Source organism: Trifolium pratense, linkage group LG5 (genome assembly GCF_020283565.1).
Source record: "Trifolium pratense cultivar HEN17-A07 linkage group LG5, ARS_RC_1.1, whole genome shotgun sequence".
Lineage (NCBI taxonomy): Eukaryota > Viridiplantae > Streptophyta > Magnoliopsida > Fabales > Fabaceae > Trifolium > Trifolium pratense.
Window position 1 is genome coordinate 56,564,207 of NC_060063.1, and position 24,779 is coordinate 56,588,985.

Genomic DNA, 24,779 nt, shown 5'->3' on the forward strand with positions numbered 1-24,779 from the left:
GTTAAAGCTAAGAGCACTCATCTTTGAATTGGGCAGAACTAAGTTACAAAACCTCTTAGCGAGTGCTCTCAAAATTTTCTTGGATGGAAGATTTGTGGGAAAATTGGATTTCTTCTTTGGTAATGAAACATTAATATTAATTATAGTTTGATAGTTTGATTATTCTATATACAATGTTGTTTTATTGCATGAATATATATGATATAATGATTGATGAGCAAAAAAAAAATGATATAATTTTTTTTTTTGGAAGGAAATGATATAATAATGATTGATTTCTACATAGAATATAATATTTTTTTGCCCATGTGTTTAATTATAGGAAATGGGTGGTGACAAATCTCTCTCTATGGATGATGACAAGTTTCTCATAGAGAATGTTCAAGAACCAACTTTCCCTTTTGAGAATGCTAATAATTCTCAATTTTCAACCATTGTTCATAATGTTTGTGTCACCACCACAATTCATGAGAAAATGCTCAATAATAGTAATAGTTCCAACTCTCTCATTTCTCAAGAATATTATGATGCTACTAATTCAAAACAATTAGAACCTTCTCAATTCATTTTGTCTTTTGAAAACACAACTGTGGAACCTTCTCCTAATAGTGCCACATTTTTATCTATCATGGATAACAATGTGAGTGAATTACCAAAGGTAAAACAAAGAACCAAGAATCATAGAAGCTCTTCTGAAATACAAGAACATATCATAGCTGAAAGAAAAAGGAGAAAAATTATTAGTGAGAGGTTCATAGCACTTGCTGCCATCATACCTGGATTGAAGAAGGTTAGTTAATTTCTTATACAACTAACATCATCATTAATAAATGTTCAAAAGTTTGTTTCTTATATAATTTTTTAAGTTATTTCAATATCTATTAGTATTTTTTCTTCCTCTTAATTAGTTTTATAAACTTTTCTTATATACTCAGGGAAAAAATAAAACACAAGTACGCTTATTAAGAAAAACTACTACATTTAATTTTATGAGAATAAACAAAAAAAAATTCTTGAAAAAAATAAATGTTTATATTTTTCTCTTATAATTTGAGACACAAAAAGAGAGATTTCTTTAACATGAATGAATATCAATTTGTACTATGTAAGCGAGGATTCAATGGGACTGCAATGTTATTTGAACCTCAAAGGCGGAAAAGTACTCTCAATTCAACTCCCTCGTTCAGATTCCTATGTAGCAAGAAAGTTCCAACATGATGAAAATAAAATTAAAGTTTATAAAATTAATTAAAAGGAAGAAACTTTATTTAGACAAGATATTGAAAGAACTTATACTCCTTTAAAAACTAAAATTGTGAAAGTATGAAATAAATTTATTAATCACAAACAAATAATTATAAAAATTAATTTTTGTGAGATTATTAATCGCATGGCTCAGGACAGAGACGTTTAACAACTCTTACAAAATTTGATGTTGTCTGTGAAAACCTTGGCTGGTGAATGAATTCTAGATATACCATTAATGCACATAATCTGTTGTTTTGTTTTGCTTTCATGCACACACAAAAAACAACAACATGATCTGAAAAGTTCGACAAATATGTACTTTCGGCCCTCTCCACTCCACCATTATTCTGCCAAATTGTCAATTGCCCATGTGCATTCCTTTACATTATTATCAATTATCAATAGTTATCATAAAAAATTGTTAAAAAAAAAATAAAATAATTATCATAAAAAATTACTATTATCAATAATTATCATTCATATGTATGAATTAACTCATTACTCATTCATACTAACTAGAGCCTAGATATTAGGCACAACCTCAAATTTAATATGTTGGACATCGATACTCCTCCGTATAAAATATAAACAAAATTTATCCTTTTAAGTAGGGGTGATCGCGGTGCGGTTTGGTTCGGTTTTGAGCATAAAAGTCATCCTAACCGCGAGATAAAAATGCATGCGGTTCGGTTTGGTTCGGTTGATTTTTAAAAAGTCATCCAAACCAAACCAAACCAAACCAATGCGGTTTGGATGGGTTCGGTTGGTGCGGTTTAAAACATAACGATTGTACCGAACAATTTTAAGCATAAAAAAAAATAAAAAATTGAAGTTCCAAAATAACATTGTAGTACCAACAAAAATTATTTATCCAAAATAACATTATAGTAACTTACAATTTTAAATATATAAAAAAATTGAATTTTCAAAATAACATCACGGTACCGATAAAATTTGTTTATTTAAAATAACATTACAACACCAAAATAAAATTTCAGTACAAAAAATAAAAACAACTTGAAGTTCGATTAATTTGGTCGACTGACTTGGTAATTGGGCATGTATATTGGAATATAAATATATTTTTTTTTACGATATTGGAATATAAATATATAATAGTAACTTAATGCGGTTTTTGCGGTTATCCGCGGTTTTTGCGGTTTTTGCGGTTTGCGGTTTTGCGGTTTGCGGTTCAGTAAGAAAGCCATCCAAATACATCCAAACCAAATGCGGTTTTTGCGGTTTTCGGTTTGGTTTGGTTCGATTTGCGGTTTTACTTTTGGATTGGTTCGGATACGATCACCCCTACTTTTAAGTATATATATAATGAACTTAATTTTTTTTTCCTTATCACGGAAGGATATGTACATTACTTTAAAAATTAATTAATATTATATAAAGTGATTAAATTTTTTATCTTTATTGTACCAACGAAATTATTTTTTATCTTTAAAAAAAAATCATTTTTGTGTACATCGTGATTCCGGGTTGTGTCCATGAAAATTTTGCTCTATATATAGATGAACAAAATTAGCATCACATATCTTAGAATTTGGGTTGAGAGATGAGACTAACTAACTCAATTTTACAAAATTAACTTGTAAATTTTTTTTTTTTGTCTTATCTCATGTCTAGAATTGAAATTACTATTAACTTTTTTATCCGGTGTTTTTTTAAAATATGCGTAACATTTTTTTTTTGGCTTAAAAATGCGTAACATTTTAATATTAAAAAGTCTTTCAAAAAAATTCAATATTATTAGTAAAAAAAAATTAATATGAAAAAATTGATATTAAAAAGCATTTCTCTCTTCACTTCTTCTTTATGTAAGTTTATAATTCAATTTTTTTTTTCCTTTGTATAGACAGATAAGGTCTACATACTTGGGGAAGCATTCAATTATGTAAAACAACTTCAAGAAAAAGTAAAAGAATTAGAGGATCATCAAAACAAAAGGAAAAATGATGATTCAATAATACTCATCAAGAAATATCAAGGTTGCACAATAGAGGAAAAAGGAAATTCTTGTGAAGAGAATAGTGATGAGCATAGATATTATTATTCCAAGCAAGAACTACCTAAGGTTGAAGCAAGAGTGATAGAGAAGGAAATTCTCATTGAAATCCATTGTGAGAAACAAAAGGATATTTTGGTAAAATTAATGGCATTGCTTCAAAATCTTCATCTATCACTTGCTAGTAGTAGCGTATTGCCATTTGGAACTTCCACTCTAAAAGTTACAATCGTTGCTCAGGTAATAATCAAACAATACTTTATTTGTTGTTTATTATAATTTTTTTTTAATTCATTAAACAACTGATGTGATATATATATATTTTTTGATTTACTTTTTTCGTAATAAAATATAAGTAAAATTCTACTTTTTAGTACATTACATAATTGATGTATATTTAGTTTATATTATTTTGATCAGATACATCAATTATGTAATGAATTTGAAAAATAAAATTTTAGTTATATTTTATCACGGAAGAAGTAAAATATAAATTGAATATAACAATTATTTAATTAATCTAAAGAATGAATTTTTGCCTCATTCTAATTTCAAAAACAATTTTGAAAGTCAATATTTTATAGAAAATATTCATTGCATTAGATTTTTTATTTAGTTTAAATTTTTGGTTCTTATAAGTATAAATATAATATAATTTTTTTGTCTTTAATTTCTTTTTCTTCGGTCGGTATTTCTTTTCCTTTTTTTAGTTCAAAATTTTGAATTATTTTTTACAATCATGTGTAGTATATTAAAAAAAAAATCTATACTTTAATGAAAGAGAACATTATATTATTCTTAACATGTGTGCAAAAGCTTATTCACAAATAAATGTGAAGGGTACATGAATTGACTAGGCCCTTTATAGGTACTTTCATTGTGGAACTATTCTTGAGGGCCTCGGGATCCTTATCTTCTTTTTAAACGAGATTGCATAATGTCTCTCAAATAGGTGATAGAGATCCAAAAATTGAACTGATGATTTTTTTTTTGGAGAGTCACGTTAATGTTATTAGCTATACCTATTACCAACACGATATTTACAAGTCAAGTAAAAATATAAATAACAATTAAAAAATGATTTTAATATTTTTTATAAACATTATTAATTGCAATTTTATTTCTCTATTTTTATCATTTTATATATTTGGTTCATTCCATTTTAAAATCTGAAACTTTTGGTCTCTTCATCATACTTTTGAACTACAAAATTAGTGATGTTATAAGGTTCTCTTAAAAGTTGTTTCAAACAAGTTATATATAAGACATTAAGATTCTTTGTTGTACTTATTTCACGCAGTTAATAATCTCGAGTGTAGAAACATAATCATATCACCGTGATTAATCTAGTATAATTTAATTAATAATATTTCACAATATCAATCTTAATTGTTAATATTTAATCGGACGGTCACTAGTCGTTACTGCAATAAATCTATTTCCATATACGTAAACATGTTTTAAATCAATACTCTTTTTCTGTCCTTTTTATTCATCTTTTTAGATTTATTGATCAATAATTAATATATTTGGTTATATTATATTATAATTAAAACATTAAATATTCAATGAATATAAAAAAATAAAGTGTCTATTAAAAAAAATGGAAAAATATTTAATAGAAAGACTAAACTGACAAATTATTTTTTGCTCATATGTGTAATTATCTTATATATTAAATAATTATATAAAAAAATTATTTGACGAAATAGTAAAAATACAGACCAAATATAAGAAATTAATTAAAACTACACTTATAAACCTAAACGTGATTGTACTAGTATATATATGATAAATATAGACAAAAAAGATGAATATAATAAGGCACGAAAAAGAATTAGCGGCACAGTTTGTTGTCCATTTATTTTCAATTTAAAAGTGAAAGAAAGTTTATTTAAAAAGTTATATTTTCTTTCCTTCGCCATTAAAAAAAATATTTTCTTTCTTTTGGTTTCACCACATGGTTATTGAAAGAAAAATTAAAAATATTTGTTTCTTATGATGTTGACGTGACAATCATGCAGATGGATGATGATTTCTGCATGAGCATGGATGATCTAGTTAAAAACTTGAGGCAATATCTCTTGGAGTCACGTGACAAACAAAATAATATTTCTTAGTGGGCCAAATAAAATTTCAAATTAATTGTTATGTTATCTTTGAAGTTTGTAGAAACTGTGTGATTGGTATTAATTTGTTTGTTTGTAATGGAATGGACAAATCTATTTTGAAAGATAGAGGTAGATGAAGATTATGGTGTGATTAATGTGTGATCTTAATTAAGATTTGGTAAGCTCCACATATAATGGTTATCTTGTGATGTTTTGTGTGGAACTTATGTCATGCTCATATTCCACCGTAGAAAGTCATGTTGAAAAATATGCTCTACCTATTGTGAACAAATTCTCCATAGTCAAAAGATTATAGGTACAAGTCTTAAGCGTGCGAAGGATTTGGCCCGGCCAACACGATAACGAATCCACGCACCAACCACATATTTAGTGAGAGAGTTACAACAAATTTAAAATCATTTATGATCTAGCAATCAAACTTTGATCATAATAGACTGAACTGAATTGGAGAACGATGACACTATGACGGCGAATCAAAGATTAAAGTCGTGCACCAACAATCACCATGGAAGGTGGTTTAAAACTACCCATATGGGTTAAAAGAGAGTAAACTCACCCATCAAAATCTAAGACGAGCTAAGAAGGTGGCACCAACGGAGGTTAAACGACCTCGGCTAGGTAAAAAGATGGTGCTGCCATGAAAGACTAGTGCACCACTGATTTCGACACCATGTAGGCTTAAATTAAGAGAGAAGAGAGCTTTCTTTGTTTAAGAGAGCATGAATAATTATTATGTATTTAATTTAAGGGTATGTTAACATTTTCCTTAATTTAATATAAGGAGCTATAATCTATGATAGAAATAACGGTATCTTGGAGATATTTCTCTAGCTATATGATCGTAATGATCATCACGATTTAGCAAGCACCCATGAACGGGTATGCATTTTGATCATTTCTTCATTAGTTTGGCTATGTGGAGTAGTTTACATCTATTGCGAAAAGGAAAAAAAAGTGGAATAGTTTACGTGGTGTTCTATCATATATTGAGGACTAGTTTAGTGTAACGAAAGTACAAAACCACACAATTTGCTACAGAAAAAAAATCACAATTATTGATATTAAAACTTTTGGCCCCATAAGTTTCAGAAACTTGCAATTTTGGCCCCTTATGTTTCAAAATAGCACTTATAGCCCCCTAAGTTTCAAAAAGTTGCGATTTTGGCCCCCTATGTTTCAAAATAGCAATTTTGACCCCCTAAGTTTCAGTAGTTGCGATTTTGGCCACCTATGTTTCAAAATAGCACTTTTGGCCCCTATCTTTACCCCTTTTGCAAAAGGTCAATTTTGATCGAGTCAAAGTTGATGTGGCAAGTCACTTAAGTGACTCAGCTGCCACGTCAACATTTTTTTGTCATCTTATAATTAAAAAAACTAAAAGAATAAAAAAATAAAAGGAAGAAGTCACATGCTTTAAATTTATTCTTTCACTACGTTCAAAAAATAAAATAAAATTTATTCTTTCACTAACACACATATATAATCTCAAATCCTAAAGAATTAACCAAATACTTCGTGACGTTTATTCCAAAGGATTTTTCACTATACGTAAAAAAAAAACCTAATTCCAAATCCAAAAATAGGAAACAATGGAAATTGAAAACTCTTCGTGCTTTTTGTTATGTCTTTTTAATTATGTAATGACTTGATTTGTTATGTCATTTTGATTTAGAAAAGTGTCTTGAACTTCCATTTAGAAAAGTGTCTTGAACTTTCATTTTGCAAAAGGGGTAAACATAGGGGGCCAAAATTGCTATTTTGAAACATAGGAGGCCAAAATAGCAACTTTTTGAAATTTAGGGGGCCAAAAGTGCTATTTTGAAACATAGGGGGTCAAAATTGCAACTTCCTGAAACTTAGGGGGCCAAAAGTGCTATTTTGAAATATAGGGGACCAAAATCGCAACTTTCTGAAACTTAAGGGGCCAAAAGTACAATTTAGCCTAAATTAAATGGTTAAGATTTGTTAAAAAAATAATTAAATGGTTAAGATTACATATAAAAAATTAAATAAAATTGATCTTGGCCGTTAGTTTAAAATTAAATGGTGTAGCTGTAACGGTGGGAAATCTATTTCCATATATGATGAGTGAGAAAAATAAAATCGTTTACTCGATCGTAATTGCAGAAAATCGAACCGTAATTTTATCTTCCAAACTCAATGCATTACCATGAACTAACTGACGATTGATATTTTCGTGAAGAATTTTATTGATTCATTAATTATCGGTCAAAGGCATCATCTCCATCGGTCAAAGGCATCTATGTTACTATGTGCTGTATCTCATTTAATAGTACTACTACCTTAGTACTTACTGTGTTAATAGGCCTAGCTTAGCTAATAGGCGCAAGCTTTTTCCTTTTTTAGTAGTATAATATTTATTTATATTTTTACAGTTTTAATATGGATTGCAATTTATTACGATAGAAAATCATACATTTTTTCGAAGGTTTTAAATCTTAGTCGTTGATGATAGATTTGACGGTTTAGATTAAAGAAGTTTTAAAATTGCTCTAAATGATCTTGGCCATGCGTTTTAAATTGGATGGTTGCAATTTGCGGTAATTCACTACCAAATGTCCAATGGAAAAATAGTGAGTGCAATATTTAGGAAGACGCTCATAAAGCACCTCACATAAAACGTGTAACCGTCTCTTTCAACCATAATTTCATAAAAAATTCTCTTCGAAAGATCAATATCAACGAGAATCTTAGCATAATTTCTAAATGCTCCCTTCCTCGTCGGGTCGTCCAACATAATTAAAGGTATGCCATTTGCTATCTCAAACAACAAACGAGGCTTCCAATACTCTTGTGGAAGATCCAAAACACGAATTTACACCTGAATTACCCTTAACTTTAAACTAGAATAAATTTATGAGACAATATCAATTTTACTTAAGTATTTAGGTAGTAGCTAGATGTCTTGAGTTCGATCCTCAACTCAATTATAAAAAAAGGTTTTGAGTTCGATCATCAGCTCTATTCTAAAAAAAATAAATTTAAAACATGTCAAAATCATTTATGTCTTGAATCTTAATACATGTTCACCTTTAAATTGATTTTAATTTTATTTTCTTTTTGCAAACATAAGTACAATTTATTATTTTAATTTTATTTTCTATTTCAAAATCATTTATTCACCTTTCTTATTTCCATGTAACCGCAAACACAAACATGCCATGCTCTTCATGCCCATGTCCATGCGAATTTTATGGCATGCTATGACTATGAGTGTAACCGTAAATCATAAATTAACCATGAGAAAACCCTTTTACTAAAAATCACTACAAAACAAAATGAAAAACTCATAAATTAAATATTAAAAAATTAGAAAATTATCACGAAAATAGAAAGGTGCGTCCGTGCGTGTAATGCAAGCTTCTTCATAAATCACTTATCAAATCAATCACAGTAACATTTTTCATCATCACAAAAAAGGTAAAAAAAAAAATTTAAAAATCAGATTCTTCATCTTCTTCACACTCTCACATTTCTCAATTTTTTCTGATTTTCACATTTTTGCTTGCTTGAACTTGAAAATCACAATGTGTGTGTGTGATTTAGGTTTTTCTGTATTGTGTTTCTGTTTTTCTACTTACTCAGTGTGAATTATTTATTTTTTTTGGTTTTTTTTTTTTTTTTAAAGAAGCAAAATGCGTGTTGGATTTAGGGTTTTTTGTTTGGATGATGCTGAGAAAGTGTGGGAAAATGGAGGAAAATTTTGTGGAAAAGTTGAGTGGTAGTTATAAGTAGCTATAGCAGCATTTTCTGGAAACTCAGGAGCTAAGAAAAGGGTTTGGAGAGTTAAAGGTGGTAGTAACTTCAAATTTCAACGGTTGGGTTTGTTTATGTATTTGTATTTTTCTTTATTTTATATTGATTTTAGAGATGTGGAATTGATTTTGACAACAAAAAAAAAGTGATTTTTAATTGAAGCTAGAATTTGGGGTTGTTAACATGTTTCGTTGCTATAATTGATTTTTGACTGAAGTGTGATTCTAACTTGAAGTTAGAATTTGGGGTTTTTAACATGTTTGGTTGTTCTCGAGTAGAATTGATTTTGACTCTAAAAGTGATTCTAACTTGAAGTTAGAATTTGGGGTTTTTGACATGTTTGGTTGCTTTTGAGTAGAATTGATTTTGACTCCAAAAGTGATACTAACAAGTTAGAGTTTGGAGCTTTTTAATTGTATAATTGATTTTTAGTCTCAGTTTTTGTTTAACTCAGTTTTACATGAATGTTTCCGAATATAAATCATTTTATCTTCAACTCATCTTTAGCAGTAATCAATTTTTTAAAAACCAATTTTTGTCACCGTTGAAGCAAATATACATTAAAAAAAAAAATCTTTCTTTCTTTTTGTGTTTGTATAAGTAAGGAAATACATCTAGCTTCCATTTTTTCCGTCACTTTAGTACAAGGAAAATTCATTGGTATTGTTAATTTTGTTTTATTTTGAGAAAAGTAGAAATGCACTGAAAGTGTTTACAAATTTTACAGTGAGAAAAGGGGAAATGCATTACTAGTTTTACAGTGAGAAAAGTGGCCTTTTGTGGCAATAGGATGAGTTCTCATTGAATATCGGTGTAAAACTAATTTACATCGACATTACATTCCCATTAAACTCTTTTGTGCGACGGAGTAAGTTAAATAACATGAATGATTGGAAGGGGTATTGTATCTTATTATGAGTACTTCACCTATGTTAAATCAGATTTTGTACAGGATTAGAATTAGAATTGTAATGCATCTTTATACTTTTCTTGCAATTTACAAAGTCAATGTTTATTTCTTAGTAAATTAATAAAGATTATATGATTGAAAGGGGTGGACTACTAAAACTTATATATTTCATATTGCGCAGATTTTCTGAACCTACTTTTGAGCATTTAATGGCATCATCAGATTCAGATGAAGAGGGTGAGATTGTTCCAGATTCTGTTGATAGTTATTGGTTTGAGAATGATAAGGCGCAATTTGAGTCATTTTTTAATTTGACATTATTGTGGAGTGTTGATGAGGTCGAGTGTTTCTCAGAAACAAACGTGTTTTTACGTGGCACCACTGATAATGGCCTCCAGAAAATTCACAAACAAATTATAGGATGGAGATTTGAACTTTCATGTGAGCAGCCTGTGATTTCAGTGCTCTTGAGGCAGAAATACTGGATAACACTTCTAAAACCGAGAAAATGCTTTGAAAATACTATTAGGTCAGTCTTGGTCACAGTTTATTGGTTGCATTGTGTGAAACGGTATCCAGAGGAATCAAGAGTATCTATTTTGGTCAAACTTCTGAAGGAATTTAGGTGAGAACTTACTTTTAATCCTTGGTAGATTATTTTTATTCACGTATTCCAATTCAATTAATGAAATTAATGTCTGTTTTGTAGCTCATTTGATAATCCACCATCTGAGAATGATGTTCGAAGTCATATGACATTGATTCACGAGGCTTCCGAAAGGGACACTGATTTATCAAAATCAAAGGTTCATAATTCTGTTTTTGTTTTGTACTTGAATGTATGTTTGGATTTACTTGAGAGAAAATATCTCAGCTTCATGTAGTTATATTTATATTCAGAAATATATCTATTTGCATCAAGTGAATATTCTAGTTCTTTTTCTAATTGTATAAGATATCAACCAAATCAAATATCAATACTCCCCCTAAGCAAATGCATATATGTCACATTCATCAAGTTTGATACATGAGCATATTTTTAGTTAAGATGTTTACTAGTTTATCATTAGAATTCACAAACAAGGTGGTAATTTCTCCAAAAAGATATTTTCATTGATGAAGTCACAGTGAAGCTCCATATCTTAGTCTTCTCGTGAAAGACTAGTTTCGAGGCAATGTGCAAAACTGCTTAATCAGAAATCAGTTTCATAGAGCTTATTTAGCAAAATTGAAGTCATTATTTCATCCGTGTTCATACATAGGAGTTACTATGGCTTGATACTTTGATTCTACTACCCTAGATCTTTCATTTACATTTTGCTTTTTCATGAAATGGTATTTGTTGTATAAACACTACTTTACGATAGAATATTACATTCGTTCCTCCTCTTGATAATGTGTAGATTTTATTTCCTTTTTCTCCTTATTAACATCTATTGGGATTCATGTACAATAGTCTATGTATTAGAGCCAGTAACGTATCAAATGATCTTTCAAGTTGGTATCAGAGCCTCCGATCCAGGCGACTTTGCTTCCATTTCAAAACCGTAGCCACCACTTTGTGCTGCCTTCATTGTTGTGGCCTCTAGCACCTTCATTATGTCCTTGAGCTACATTTTTTCCAATTATTAGACTAACTTGATAATTAAATGTACAAATTCTCTTGAGCTGTTGTGCCCCTTATTTTTTTAGCAAAATAAATGGAACCCGTGTGCCAAGTATATTAGAATTCATGGTAACTGATATTTTTACTAATTTTTTTAAATTTTATTGGACAGTATCTGCTTAATTTCATAGGAAAGACATGTTCAAATGAAGACTTCCCCGAGGTGAGCATGACTTTTTTTCCCCTTGTAGTTTGTAATATTTCATGTTCTTTCTTATTCATCATCATATTGGTTAATTAGCAGGATGTTCACACTACAAAGAAAACAAAATTTATAGTTGAATCAGAGGAAGAGGAGGAGGAGGGGGAGGAGGAGAAGGAGGAGGAGGAGGTGGTGGAGGAGGAGAAGGAGGTAGAGGAGGAGTTGTTGGTGGAGGAGGAGAAGGAGGACGAGGTGGAAGTGGAGGAGGAGGAGAAGGAGGACGAGGTGGAGGAGGAGGAGAAGGAGGAGGAGTTGGAGTTGGAGGAGGAGAATGACAAATCTGACGGTGAAGGCGAACTCATTGTAGATGAAGAGCAAAATATTGGATACGATACTGTTTGTGCAATTTGTGATAATGGCGGTGAAATACTTCCGTATGTATACTAGTCTCTGACCATAAATACATATTATTGTTCTTTTCTTATCATCCTTAATTGAAAAGTAAATAACCCATCTCTTCGTTTACTTAACTGTATATTTTTATGTTTTAATAATCCAGTTGTGAAGGAAGGTGTCTGAGATCCTTCCATGCCACCATAGAGGCTGGCAGAGATTCACTTTGTGATTCTCTTGGCTACACTATTACTCAAGTTAATGTAAGTGCTGTATCCCAATCTTCCTTTACAATATATTTTAATAAAATCCCAAACTCCTAGTTAGCATTATTTTTCTTTGATTTCAAATAAATTTGATAAAACCAAATCTTAACTTTGCAGGCTTTTCCAAACTTCTATTGTGAAAATTGTAAACATAAGAAGCATCAATGCTTTGCATGTGGCAGACTAGGTTCATCGGATGAATCATCTAACCCAGAGGTATTTTTTAGTTTTTTTCTTTCCTAATGGTTTTCTGTTGCTGATTTACAGAAGAGTTTCTTTATAATTTTGTGCAAAAAAACCAGGTGTTTAAAAATGTGTAGAACCTTTATTTCATTTATTTTCTGGCCTTCTGATTTTTAACCTTAATCCAAAACTCACTTTATTTAGCATGTCATTATTCTGACCGTCTAACTAACTGCTCCATAATTGTATTATCAACCATTTCATTAATATGCAAGTAAATTTAAATGTAGCGATCAATTGATGTGTATTTAAACATTTCTTTTGTTTCTTCTTAGGTATTTCCTTGTGTTACTGCAAATTGTGGTCACTATTACCATCCTAAATGTGTTGCAAGACTACTCTACCCTGGCACTGACCCCAAACAAGAGGCAATGAGGAAGAACATTGCAACCGAAAAAACATTTGTCTGTCCTCTTCATATATGTTCGCTATGCAGAAAAGGTGAAAATAGAAATGTTCATGATTTGCAATTTGCGATGTGTAGACGCTGCCCCAAGGCTTACCACCGGAAATGCTTGCCCAAGTAGGTTCTTGTTTTCATTTCTTCCTGTATCCACTTCAACAGTTTCATGTGTTCTATGTTGAATACCCTTCTATTTCTATATTTTTCTTATTTATGCTTCATGCATGCTATGTCTCATTATCACAAACTCTTTCACTTTCTTCAGGGAAATTTCCTTCACATTTGATTATTATTTGGGCATTGAGCAGAGGGCTTGGGATGATCTTCTTGACAACAGAATTTTGATGTATTGCTTGTAAGTTGTTAGTGTTTAGTAATTGGAGATTAAAATGTGTTTTGATACATAATCCTCATATTAATAGCCAAATAAGGCCTTACACTGTTATTTACAACCCATTGTTGTTTAGGGATCATGAGATAGTTTTGAAACTTGGAACTCCTGCTAGAAACCATCTGATATTTCCTAATAAGGAAGTCAAAAGGAAGTTAGTCAGTTTCAAATTATTAAACAACGAGAAGGTTGCTATACCGTTGAAGAGAAGTTTTGATGACCTTCCTCCTAACAAGACAGTGGTGCCAAAACTAATTTTAAAGGAAAGAGCTGGCCTTCAAAGTGGCAGTTCTTCGAAAATTATGGAGAAAATATGCTCTAAGCCAGATACACATCTGTCAACTGGACCAGATAATTTTGACAGGGCTAGAAAATATTTGAAAGTTGAAACGGCGTCTGGGTCAAATAGGTCATTACCAAATTATGAAAACAGAGTGCCTTTGAAAAATAATAACTTGTCCTGTATTCCAAGGCAGCCTGAAGCTAGATCCCAACAGCAAAAATCTGTTGGTAGAATTGAAGAAACAAGCTTAAAGATGCCTCTGGTAAAAAAAGTCAAAACTTCACTCGAGCATAGAAAAGCAGAAATGGAAAGCCGGTATTTTATGTGGATTATGATATGATTGTTCTTTTTATTGGGTTAATTGAAGAAAAAGATTGATTTGTAAATTCACCTGTTTATCTTTGGACATTATGCTGTACAGAATTTTATCTTTAATGGAAGAAGTCACGTCTAATCTGAACATGGAAGAATTTAAAAAGGACCATCAACTCTTTTCAAGTTTCACAGAAACTGCATTTCATAAGAGTGTTACTCACGGAAAAGTTGAAGGTTCTGTTAAGGTTTGTCTTCTCTATACCACTTCAATGTAGATGTCAGCATTGATGTCAAGTAGAATCTGAGCAAGTTAAATTCAAATGGTTAATTATTTCATTTTACTTATAATAGTAGAATCTCTGACTATTTTGCAGGCTATTAAAATAGCTTTGCAGAAGTTAAATGAAGGATGTAGTATTGAGGAAGCAAAAGCTATTTGTGGGCCAGAAATTATTCGTCAGATTTTTACTTGGAAGGTTAAAACAAGTTGTTCTAAATACTTTTACATAGTCCTTTTTAGATTCATAGAAGTGTAATATACAAACATTCATTTCTCTTTGTCTAACTACTCAAGCTATTTCCATGAACAATTGTGCTGAAAGCTCAAGCTGTTAGGTCAAGAGTATTATGCAGACATTTTCTATTTTTCTCACCCTTTTTCTGTAAATTAAACACCTCTCGAGTAAATACTTTTCATCTGATTATAATTCACTTGCAGAAGCAGCTCAAGGTCTATCTTGCACCTTTTCTTCATGGCATGCGATATACTTCATTTGGTCGCCATTTCACTAAAATAGACAAGTTGAAAGAGGTAAGCACATTCTTTTAGAATATTTTTTCAGGCATTGGTTGTGTTGAAGCTGAACTTTTAGTACATTTCTCGGGATCTTTTTCTTGAGCTGTGTAGGATAGATGGTCATCAAAATTTATGCTTGTATGCCTTGTCTTGATGATAAAAATGAACGCTATAAAATAGTCACAACTATCACATAGTTATTAACTTATTATATAAGCATGATATTGTTCATATTTATCAACACACCTTGGGAGGATTCATTGTACATTACTAAATTAGATACCTATATTTCGAACTCCAGAACTCGGCTGTTTTACCTTGCTCTTAGCCTCAGTGATAACTGATTGAAATGAATGATTTTATGAATTAAAATGTTAGAATAACTTTAATTTATGAAGTCATTTATGTTGAATATTTCCTTGAATTCTCTCTCATTACTATATAGCTAATGTAGAGCTCTCTAATGCAGATTGTTGAAAGGCTTCATTGGTATGTGCAAAGTGGTGACACGGTATGTAGTTGTCCTTTATGCATATCTATTTTGGTATTATACACCTTACTGTCGTTGTGTAATTGATATTATTTTGTAACTCAACTCTTTTGTTTGGATAATAGAAATAAAAAATATTAATATAGATTTTGAATTCAGAGGATTTTAGATAAAATGGAGGGTAGAGAAAGATTGAAGATATAATCGGAGATAAAATGGAGAATTTTAGATTTTGTAATTATGGTTTTTTTATGATACAAAAGAATAAGCACTAATCCTTATTATTACTAATACTAGAATCCTAATACTTACCAGATAAGAATACTAATCTTAAGAGATAATCTGAGATAAGATCAAAATGTTATAAGATAATTTACATACACAATCTAGCAAAATGTTTTTTCAAATTTTAATGTTTCACGCTGCTCTTGTTCCTAATATGTATATTCTATATGTAGTTGCAGTTCGAAAGCTGCTCTTGTTCCTAATATGTATATTCTATATGTAGTTGCAGTTCGAAAGACTAGGATCATTATTTTTGCCTTATAATGAAGTAACTTTATTACGGATCCGTCGTTGTGGGGATTATTTGTGTGCATTTGGAATGTCCTACTTCAATGAAGTATGGGAGTCTGATAGTGATATAAACATTTTCATAAAAATTGGGCGGACAAACATTTCTGAAGTAGTTTATAATTGTGTGTATGCATTTGATAACATTTGCTTGGCAGATGACAAATTCTTATATGAATGATTGCTATTGACAGTTTCAATTTAACTTAATTGTTGTTTCAACTAACTTGCATCCTTTATATTTAACTGTTACCTTTGCCAGGTTTTGGACTTCTGTTGTGGCGCAAATGACTTCAGCTGTCTAATGAAATCAAAGCTTGACCAGACTGGAAAGTCTTGTTCATTTAAGAACTATGATTTATTCCAAGCTAAGGTACATTTTTCATTATATATTAGTGGCTTTCCCAGATAGCCTCTCTGCATGAATAGTGTTTTGTACATGAAATGGACAAGTCTATAGTTTAGAAACTCGAATTCTCACTCTTGAGATTTATAATTTTTAATCTTCCTTGTAACTGTAGAATGATTTCAACTTTGAAAAGAGAGATTGGATGACTGTCCAGGCTGAGGAATTACCCCATGGTTCTCAACTTGTAAGGCCTTGAAGCTATTTTTCTCAATTAGCTTATATAGACATATAACCACTTTCATGTTTAATATTTTTGTTAATATGTTCTTTCACTTTGGTACTTGATTAGATCATAGGGCTGAATCCTCCTTTCGGTGTCAACGGCTCTCTTGCTAACAAATTTATTAACAAGGCATTGACGTTTAAGCCAAAACTCCTTATACTTATTGTGCCAAAAGTAACAAGAAGGTTAGTATTGTTTCTTTTTCAGTCCCAATATTTATGACATCTATACCATAATATAAAGTAAAATAAAAACATAACAATGAGAAAAAAAAAACTAATGTTTCGACTAATTTCTACTTTGGCAGACTTGACAGAAACAAAGGTGGATATGATTTAATTTGGGAAGATGACGAAATATGTTCAGGAAAGGTGAGTTTGAGGTAAAACTCACATGATTTTAATCCAAGATTGTGTGACTAACTCAAGGGCTTATATATGTTTTGCATTTTGTTCATTCCACCAGTCATTTTATCTACCTGGTTCTGTCGATACTCAACATAAGCAATTGGAAGACTGGAACCTGAAGGCACCGCCTCTTTACCTTTGGAGTCGCCCTGATTGGACTTCTTGGCACATGGGAATTGCTCAATATCATGGCCACATAAAACACAACGTGCGTAATAATAATAATAATAATAATAATAAAGGAAAAGAAATGATGAATTATCTTATGGAGGAGAATCATGATTGTTATCAGAATTACCTTGGGTTACATGCACCTGATAATTTTTTAAGCATATTTGATGGTGTTCCAGATGATAATGGTGACATTTTGCTACAGGATTGTGCACCTAGCTTTGCTTTATGAAGTGGAATAGAATGGGAGGATGGATTACCTAAAATGAAGCTGAAGATTATTTTTTCTTTACATGGAATTATTATCTCTAGAATGAGGATGATTGGGTGTAGAAACATTACAATGATAATAATGTAAATAAAAATGTTATTGGATAAAGTATCTAGTAGTTTAGTGTAAGGTTTTTTTTGTTGTTGTTGATAATCGTAGTTTAGTGTACGTAACACTTGACCTATAGGCTAACTAATGTGTTTTGATGATGGTATATATAATGACAAAAGGGTTTTGTTAAACCCCAAACAACAAAAACTTATAAACCTTTTGGAAAGAGGTGTCAGCGCCATTGGCCAAAGCGTCAACCGCTTGATTAGCCTCTCTAAGCGTATGAGAGAACATTATGCAGTAACCAGCGATCAATAGAGTAGCCACCAGTGATAAAATTAATTGCTGCTGGGGAGTCCAATTCGATCCAAATGTTTAGGAAACCCTTAGAATGAACAATTTGAAGACCTCGATAGCGCATAATTTCACAATAGTAATAGAACAAGCTCCTATGTTCGAAGGCAACAAGGCAATCTATGACAAACTCTCCATCTGAATTTAGTAAAACGCTGCTACACGCGGCCATTAAACCATGTACGTTAACAGCATCATCGATAATTAAATTTGATCCAATTCATCGTAGGAGGTACCAACGCTTGCTTGATTGCCTCTACGGAGTTCTGAATTTGCTGCACCACAACATAAGCAACAAAACTCACATCTCAGTTTGTATCCCTACATAACATATTTACATATGTTCATGAGATTAAATACATATATAACAAACTGAGATGTGACTCAACAGAAAGGTTTGAGAATGTAGTGATAACCTTAGTGCATTTCTTCTTTTTATTGATCATGTTCCCTTCACTTAAGATGATGTCATCATCATATGTTGAAAAATTCAAGGTAGATCTATGACACTATTGTAGCTTCAAGAATCCACTATATGATTCGTATAATATGACAAAGTACAAACTCATGAGGAAGACTTTTATGATCACGTGATCATATAATAACACTCATATAATTTTTTATTATTTATGAAATAATTAAAATAATAAAATAAAAAATTCAAATTTAATTTGTGAACGTAATTAAGAAATTATATTTGATCACATGACTATATAAAAATAATTTCAAACCCATAGCACAAATGTATATAAAAATATACACATCACATCCTGGATTATTGAAGCTAGCTAAGACCCAACAAAGTAAAGGCCTATCAAGATTTATTTAGCTATATAATATTTATATCATAATAAATTCATACAAGCAAAATATTCAAACGTAACTATAGATATCAATACTACACACAAACCAAACCATGCATGGTTAGCCACAATGTCTAATTATCACGGCTTTGAGCTTTGCAGATTGGATCAGTTGGAAGACAATTGTAACAGTACATAGCACAGAAGAATCCACGTGGCATAATCGCGCACATTTCTCTCATTCGCGCGCATGGATCAACCTCCAATTGGTAACTACCTCTTCCTCCACCCTCAACTTTATAGCCATTCATAATTGTCCCAACGACAATGAGAAACAAAACAAATGAAATACTCATGATTTTTGCCATAACTATATCATCTATGAGAATGTTAATTACTCTTTCAAACTTTGTTTTATATTTTTCTTTTGATTTCATGAATGAATTGGATTCATAGTTGCACTCAATTTATAAGACTAATGTTTTGTTTATATGAAGTGGAATTGATTAAATTTGATTTTGCGTGAAGATAATTATTTTAAAAAAAATTGAAAACGTGAGGGAATTCTATGTAGCATTAAATATTTTCTAAGTGTAGTTTCCTTTTATGATTGTAGCTTTAACTTGATTAGCTTATAGTATTTATTAATTAAATTAAATGGGGGTAATTAAATGGTATAATATAGATGGCACATGGGTTTGTGGTTGGTGTGGATATATATCAAACTCAAGGCATTTTTTTGGTTACATGTTATACATCGAATCTCCGCCAAAAATATATGAGATGAGTTATTATATTTCAACCAATTTTTTTACGTGAGGATAATTAGTTTTTTTTTTTTTTGACAAAACGTGAGGGTAATTAGTTTTAAAATATTGAAAAAGTGGGAATTCTATATAGCATTAAATATTTTCTAAGTGGGGTTTCTTTTTATGGATGCAGTTTTAAGTTGATTAGCTTATATTTATAAATCTTTATTATTATTATTAATATAGAAGTTATAAAGTTTGAAGTTAACCCTAATCCTCCAAATTTTAAGAACTTTGTCTTGCCTCTTATGATATATTTTGTCCAGTCTCATAATCAGTTTCTAAATCAAACTGAGTACAATATAATTTGTCCAGTCCGATCTCTTATATATTTTTTAGCAAATCAAACTACAAAACTCAACCACTTGTGAAGCAAACTTTGTTGGTAATAGGTTCATTGATGAATTATCACTGCTTGAAGTCACAGCAAGAGTCTCATAGAAGAATGTGTTGATTGGTATGCAATGTGAGAAGAAGGAAAATGATGATATTGTGAACAAAATTGTGAGCTTGGTTACAAATCTTCATCTATCTATAACCAATACTAATATTTTCCCATTTGGTGCTTCGACACTTCAAATCACAATTATTGCTGAGGTAAATGCATACAATTATAGATTTATTGTGTTAAGAACAATTAATCGAATAAATTAACAATGAAATGAGAGAAATGGGAGAGCTGGATCCAAAATGAGAAAAGGTTAGAGACTAAGTTAAAAGAGTTTTTATTCATTAACCCTACATAATTAGAATCTTTGACCTCGAGTAGACACTCCAAAGTATCACACGACTTAGGTCATTTAAGCTCGCAGTGTTGGTAAAACATATGATATTTTTATTTTATTTAATTAGGATTGAATTATCTCCTAAATAGACAACTCTAAGAATCAAACTCAGGTTCTTTTCTTAAGAAAAAGTTACTTTGTCAAGTCTCTACTCTACGGTGTTGGTAAAAGAGAATCTTATCAGTAATGTGTGTTATTTTTTTCATTTGAAGGACAAAGTGTTAGTGTTAGTATGTTAGTGAATAGTGACCACATGATAAATGGAGTGTAAATTTTCTTTTGTTTTTTTAAGAAGTTAAATTAGTCCATCCAAATTGGCACCAAAGATAATCAAACCCAAGATCATAAAAAGCAACACACTCCAAATCCCAAGCTAATACCACCAGACAAACCTAAATTGATTAAATTTCATTTTGTCAGTGTTAGTGACACTTATTTAAACTATAATGTATTATTAGTATTATTAGTATTTAAACTATAAAGTGAGTAATTACGTTAAAGATAAAATGTTCTATACACATAATCAATTTAAAATACCATAACACACATTATGGGAAACAACACAATAAATAGTTGAGATAAAGATTAATCCTTAAATCTTCTTCTCAAACAAACGATGATCTAAGATAAAGATTGATCTCATCCGACCCCACCCTCCCCCATCAACACCTTAGCCCCTTCTAAAAATCTCTCAATTGACACTCTCGAATCAACCGCTAAACTTGCCGATCTAAAAAACATCACTCCATCCACAGAACATCCCAAACTATGTTTTTCCCCGAGTAAACTGTTAAATATCCCATTGAAATTTTAAAATTCGTCAAATACCCCCCCTGAAATTTCGAAATAGGCAAATACCCCCTAAAATTATAAAAAGTCAATCAAATTATCCCCTGACACTATCAATCAGAGTCCACACAAGGGGGTAATTTGATTGACGTTTTATAATTTCATGGGGATATTTGCCTATTTCCAAATTTCATGGAATATTTGATAAATTTTGAAATTTCAAGAAGGTATTTAGCAGTTTACTCGTTCCTCCCCATTAGCCACAAAAAATAGAAGACTATATTGATAAACATAAACCACAATATCCACAATCCTATCTTAACTAGTAAATATCAATATTGTTACTCAAGTTCGAACTTGTAACCTTGCAATTTTGTGTGTGAATTTCACTGATATTTTTCACTTCATTTTATTTAAAATTAAAACAAAAAACTTGGATATTGGGCTGGGCTACACAATAACAAAGCCCAAAGCCCAGTTACAAACATTGCTTACAACCATTCTATTCTCTCTCTGTCTCTCTGTTCATTTTCTCTTTCTCTCTCTCTTTCTCTGTTTTCTCTCTCTAACGCACACACACTCATTTCTCTTTTCTCTCCGACTTGCGAGCCCGAGCGATCCAACCCTAACATTCACCATGTTCCGCCGCGCTACATCTACTTTCCTCTCTCGCGCCGCCGCTACCCGTCGATTCTCCACCGATGTGGCTACCCCTGCCGCCGATTCCGCTTTCGTTGAAGCTTGGAAGAAAGTTAGCCCCAATCTAGACCCACCGAAGACACCTTTCGAATTCCTCAAACCTCGTCCTCCAGTTCCTACTACGCTTCCTACTAAACTCACCGTCAATTTCGTTCTTCCTTATTCTTCTCAATTGGCCGCTAAAGAGGTTTCTCTCTTTTCATCTCGATTGGTTCCCCATTGTTGTTGATGATGATGATAATTTTTTATTGTGATTTGTGAGATTGTGTATGATTTGATTTTGATTTGTGTTGTTGATTTTACATTTTTGAAATTGGTGATTTGAGATTATTGTGAATGTGGATTAGGTTTAAATTGAATCAATTGATTGAAATTAGGATTTGAGTATGATCTAATTGTTTGAGTAGAAGGGGTAAGGAAAAATATAGGAAGAATTGATGAGAAGGATTTTTGGATTGAAATATTTGTTTGATATTTGATTCATTTTTAGTACGTTATGGTATTGTTAGATGAGATCGATGTAGTTTAACCCTAATTAGTAGAAAAATGTATTTTTTGTTGTTTTTAATTTGGGTTATTTAATTGGACCTATTAATGTTTTAATTTCCAAAGAAGAAAATGATACAATATTTGATTTCATACATAGTTTTTGGTTTTCCCATTTAATTTAGCTAAAAAGACTGAATATAGGATAGTGTTCATCGCTGTGTTTGTTGTTAAATTCTCTTTGTGGAGGAGATTTCTATTTTCATGTCTAGAAATGCTGCTTTATGTTCAGTTCTGTTTCGATGCATGGTTTTGTTGTCATTATGTTAAGTTTTTGTCTTCATATTTCAATTGCTTGAGGATTGAAATTCAACTTGCATTTTTTTTTAGTGTCCTTCATGGTTTCTTTTGCTGTGTATAATTATCTTTTGCAAGCGAAAGTAGGTTATTTGATCACTTTTTTATGATGTTTTAAAAATAATATTAGTTGTGATAGTTTTTTCTGATTTTTTTTTTTTTGCTTCTGTAATGTTGACTTCTTATAGAACCATCTATTGCTGAAACGTTACAGTTAGATTATTACAATATATAATTTCGTGCATATGGACTTTCTTGTTCTTTGTCATGTGGGAATAACATAATCCTCAGATTTTAGGATTTCCTGGACAAACTAATGCTGTAGGATTTCAGGTGCTTCTCCTTAGTGTGTTTTCCTTATTTCTTGATGAATGAATTGTTTAGTGATATAGAACATGAATTGAAGCCTTGCTATCTTCTCTTGTCATCCCCTTGTTTACATCATGTTATAATATATAACCCAACTAAACCTAGACAATTTTTTAACTTACTAAAAATTTAGAGAAAGAAGAATATTGCCAAACTGCAAAACAAAGTTTGTTGTGCTTAACATCAGTTAACATGGATAGACTTTCCTATAATCTATGAAAGTGGCAATTGAAATGGGTAGCAGTGTTATTTTTTACATTTAAATTTGAACACCTGATCATGTGGTGATTCTATGATCTGTATATCAGGTGATGTATTAGTATGTACACATTTTGGTCTTGGCATCATCTCTTTAAAGGACTTGGTATTGATACTCTTCCATTTAACATGTTTATATAAAACTATTATTGGTCAAACTATTAAGAAGGATTTGGATATTGGATTTAAGCAGTCTGTCTGTAGTCTAGTTCATGATAGGACATTATAGCATTGTTTCATCTCATGTGGTTGACCTCACCTAGTAGGAAAGGGTTGTAGTTGTTGGTAAGTGTCGTTTGTTTTGCATAACTGAAAACCTTTGAACTATTGAACTGTCCAGTGCAAGGTACAAAATACAAACCTGTCCATTTGCATTATCGTTAGAAAAACTTCTTTCTTTTCTTATGGCTTTAGCAATGTTTTAATCCAATTAAGTAATGAAAAATTGTCTTTAGGCTTTAGCAATGTTTACAATGTCATTACTGCCAGAACATATGCATTGATGATTATTTGCTCTTAGTCATAACCAGTGTTGTCAAATATCGGCCACGGTGGATTGCGTGGCAGATTTTTTGACAACCGCTATGGCCAATTTGTGAAGGAGGGTGGCTTAAAATGGCGGATTTTTGGCTTTCTACCATGGTCCGCCATCAATAACACTGGTCATAACTCGTAGTAAATTTTGAAAAAAGAAGTGACTGGAAAAATATATTAAACCATGAAAACATTCTCGATGACTCCTTTTGTAATGCTGCAATCTCACTGCCCACATGGGTTCCAGTGTTTTGGGTTTTGATAATTTTTTCTTGACTCAGGGTTTCAATGTTAGAAGATTCATTAATTCTCCTTCCCTTGCGTTGAAAAATGACACAATTTATGTTTTATAGGTTGATATGGTTATAGTCCCAGCTACAACTGGCCAGATGGGTGTTCTCCCAGGACATGTCCCAACAATTGCTGAGTTGAAACCTGGGGTCCTGTCTGTACACGAAGGGAATGATACAACCAAGTATTTTGTCAGCAGTGGCTTTGTCTTCATCCATGCAAACTCTGTTGCTGATATTATCGCTGTTGAGGCTGTCCCAGTGGATCAAATTGATGCAAGCCTAGTGCAGAAGGGTCTTCAAGAGTTCACTCAGAAGCTCAACTCAGCATCAACTGACTTGGAGAAAGCTGAAGCCCAGATTGGTGTTGATGTGCATAGCGCTCTCAACTCAGCTCTTACAGGCTAAGTACCTTAGTTGAGCTTTTTACTTTTTCAATTTGTTTATTTCCCCCTCGGTTATTTGTCTCAGTGTAATCAAAGTTGCTGAAGAACATTTTCATCATGTATTTTTGTGTTGAAAACCGAATTGATGAAATAATATATTTCAACAGCTTCCATCTATAGCTCCAGGAAGTTGAGCAAGACCTTGAAATTAGAAACAAAAGCTTGATATATATATATTTTGGATTATATGCAATACGACTTCAACTTCATAAGCCTGTGCTTTGTT

The 24,779-nt window shown here is 31.4% G+C and overlaps 3 protein-coding genes across 7 annotated transcripts; all 3 read left to right on the forward strand.

Annotated features, from left to right (window-relative positions):
• LOC123885314 (transcription factor bHLH19-like) lies at positions 1-5,556 on the forward strand. Its single transcript, XM_045934590.1, has 4 exons — positions 1-119; positions 323-790; positions 3,113-3,502; positions 5,287-5,556. Exons 1-4 carry the CDS (start codon positions 84-86, stop codon positions 5,380-5,382), a joined length of 990 nt encoding a protein of 329 aa, XP_045790546.1. The 5' UTR covers positions 1-83; the 3' UTR covers positions 5,383-5,556.
• Positions 5,557-8,714: 3,158 nt separating this feature from the next.
• LOC123885693 (protein ENHANCED DOWNY MILDEW 2-like) lies at positions 8,715-17,781 on the forward strand. 5 transcript variants are annotated; one of them, XM_045934992.1, is made up of 21 exons: positions 8,715-8,835; positions 9,044-9,207; positions 10,263-10,706; positions 10,791-10,887; positions 11,860-11,910; positions 11,992-12,323; positions 12,449-12,545; positions 12,666-12,764; positions 13,067-13,314; positions 13,460-13,549; positions 13,662-14,183; positions 14,290-14,428; positions 14,558-14,659; positions 14,902-14,994; positions 15,449-15,490; positions 16,305-16,415; positions 16,564-16,635; positions 16,741-16,859; positions 16,982-17,045; positions 17,140-17,289; positions 17,458-17,781. In XM_045934992.1, the coding sequence occupies exons 3-21, from the start codon at positions 10,291-10,293 to the stop codon at positions 17,482-17,484; spliced, it is 2,871 nt and encodes a 956-aa protein (XP_045790948.1). In that variant the 5' UTR covers positions 8,715-8,835; positions 9,044-9,207; positions 10,263-10,290; the 3' UTR covers positions 17,485-17,781. The 5 variants fall into 5 exon arrangements, with proteins under 5 accessions (XP_045790948.1, XP_045790952.1, XP_045790949.1 ...); XM_045934996.1 differs by having other exon boundaries at positions 9,047-9,207; XM_045934993.1 differs by lacking the exon at positions 9,044-9,207.
• A 3,849-nt stretch (positions 17,782-21,630) lies between these two features.
• LOC123885433 (ATP synthase subunit delta', mitochondrial) lies at positions 21,631-24,765 on the forward strand. Its single transcript, XM_045934716.1, has 2 exons — positions 21,631-22,000; positions 24,171-24,765. Exons 1-2 carry the CDS (start codon positions 21,752-21,754, stop codon positions 24,513-24,515), a joined length of 594 nt encoding a protein of 197 aa, XP_045790672.1. The 5' UTR covers positions 21,631-21,751; the 3' UTR covers positions 24,516-24,765.
• Positions 24,766-24,779: the final 14 nt, after the last annotated feature.

What these genes read in the sequence shown, in the direction of transcription:
- LOC123885693 (XM_045934992.1), top strand. Translation starts at nt 10,291, where the DNA reads ATGGCATCATCAGATTCAGATGAAGAGGGTGAGATTGTTCCAGATTCT. An exon ending in CTGATTTATCAAAATCAAAG is followed by an intron (nt 10,888 to 11,859) that starts GTTCATAATTCT and finishes TTTATTGGACAG; the next exon opens with TATCTGCTTAATTTCATAGG. An exon ending in GTGCCAAAAGTAACAAGAAG is followed by an intron (nt 16,860 to 16,981) that starts GTTAGTATTGTT and finishes CTACTTTGGCAG; the next exon opens with ACTTGACAGAAACAAAGGTG.
- LOC123885314 (XM_045934590.1), top strand. Translation starts at nt 84, where the DNA reads ATGGAAGATTTGTGGGAAAATTGGATTTCTTCTTTG. An exon ending in AAAATTGGATTTCTTCTTTG is followed by an intron (nt 120 to 322) that starts GTAATGAAACAT and finishes GTTTAATTATAG; the next exon opens with GAAATGGGTGGTGACAAATC. An exon ending in TCATACCTGGATTGAAGAAG is followed by an intron (nt 791 to 3,112) that starts GTTAGTTAATTT and finishes TCCTTTGTATAG; the next exon opens with ACAGATAAGGTCTACATACT.
- LOC123885433 (XM_045934716.1), top strand. Translation starts at nt 21,752, where the DNA reads ATGTTCCGCCGCGCTACATCTACTTTCCTCTCTCGCGCCGCCGCTACC. An exon ending in CTCAATTGGCCGCTAAAGAG is followed by an intron (nt 22,001 to 24,170) that starts GTTTCTCTCTTT and finishes TATGTTTTATAG; the next exon opens with GTTGATATGGTTATAGTCCC.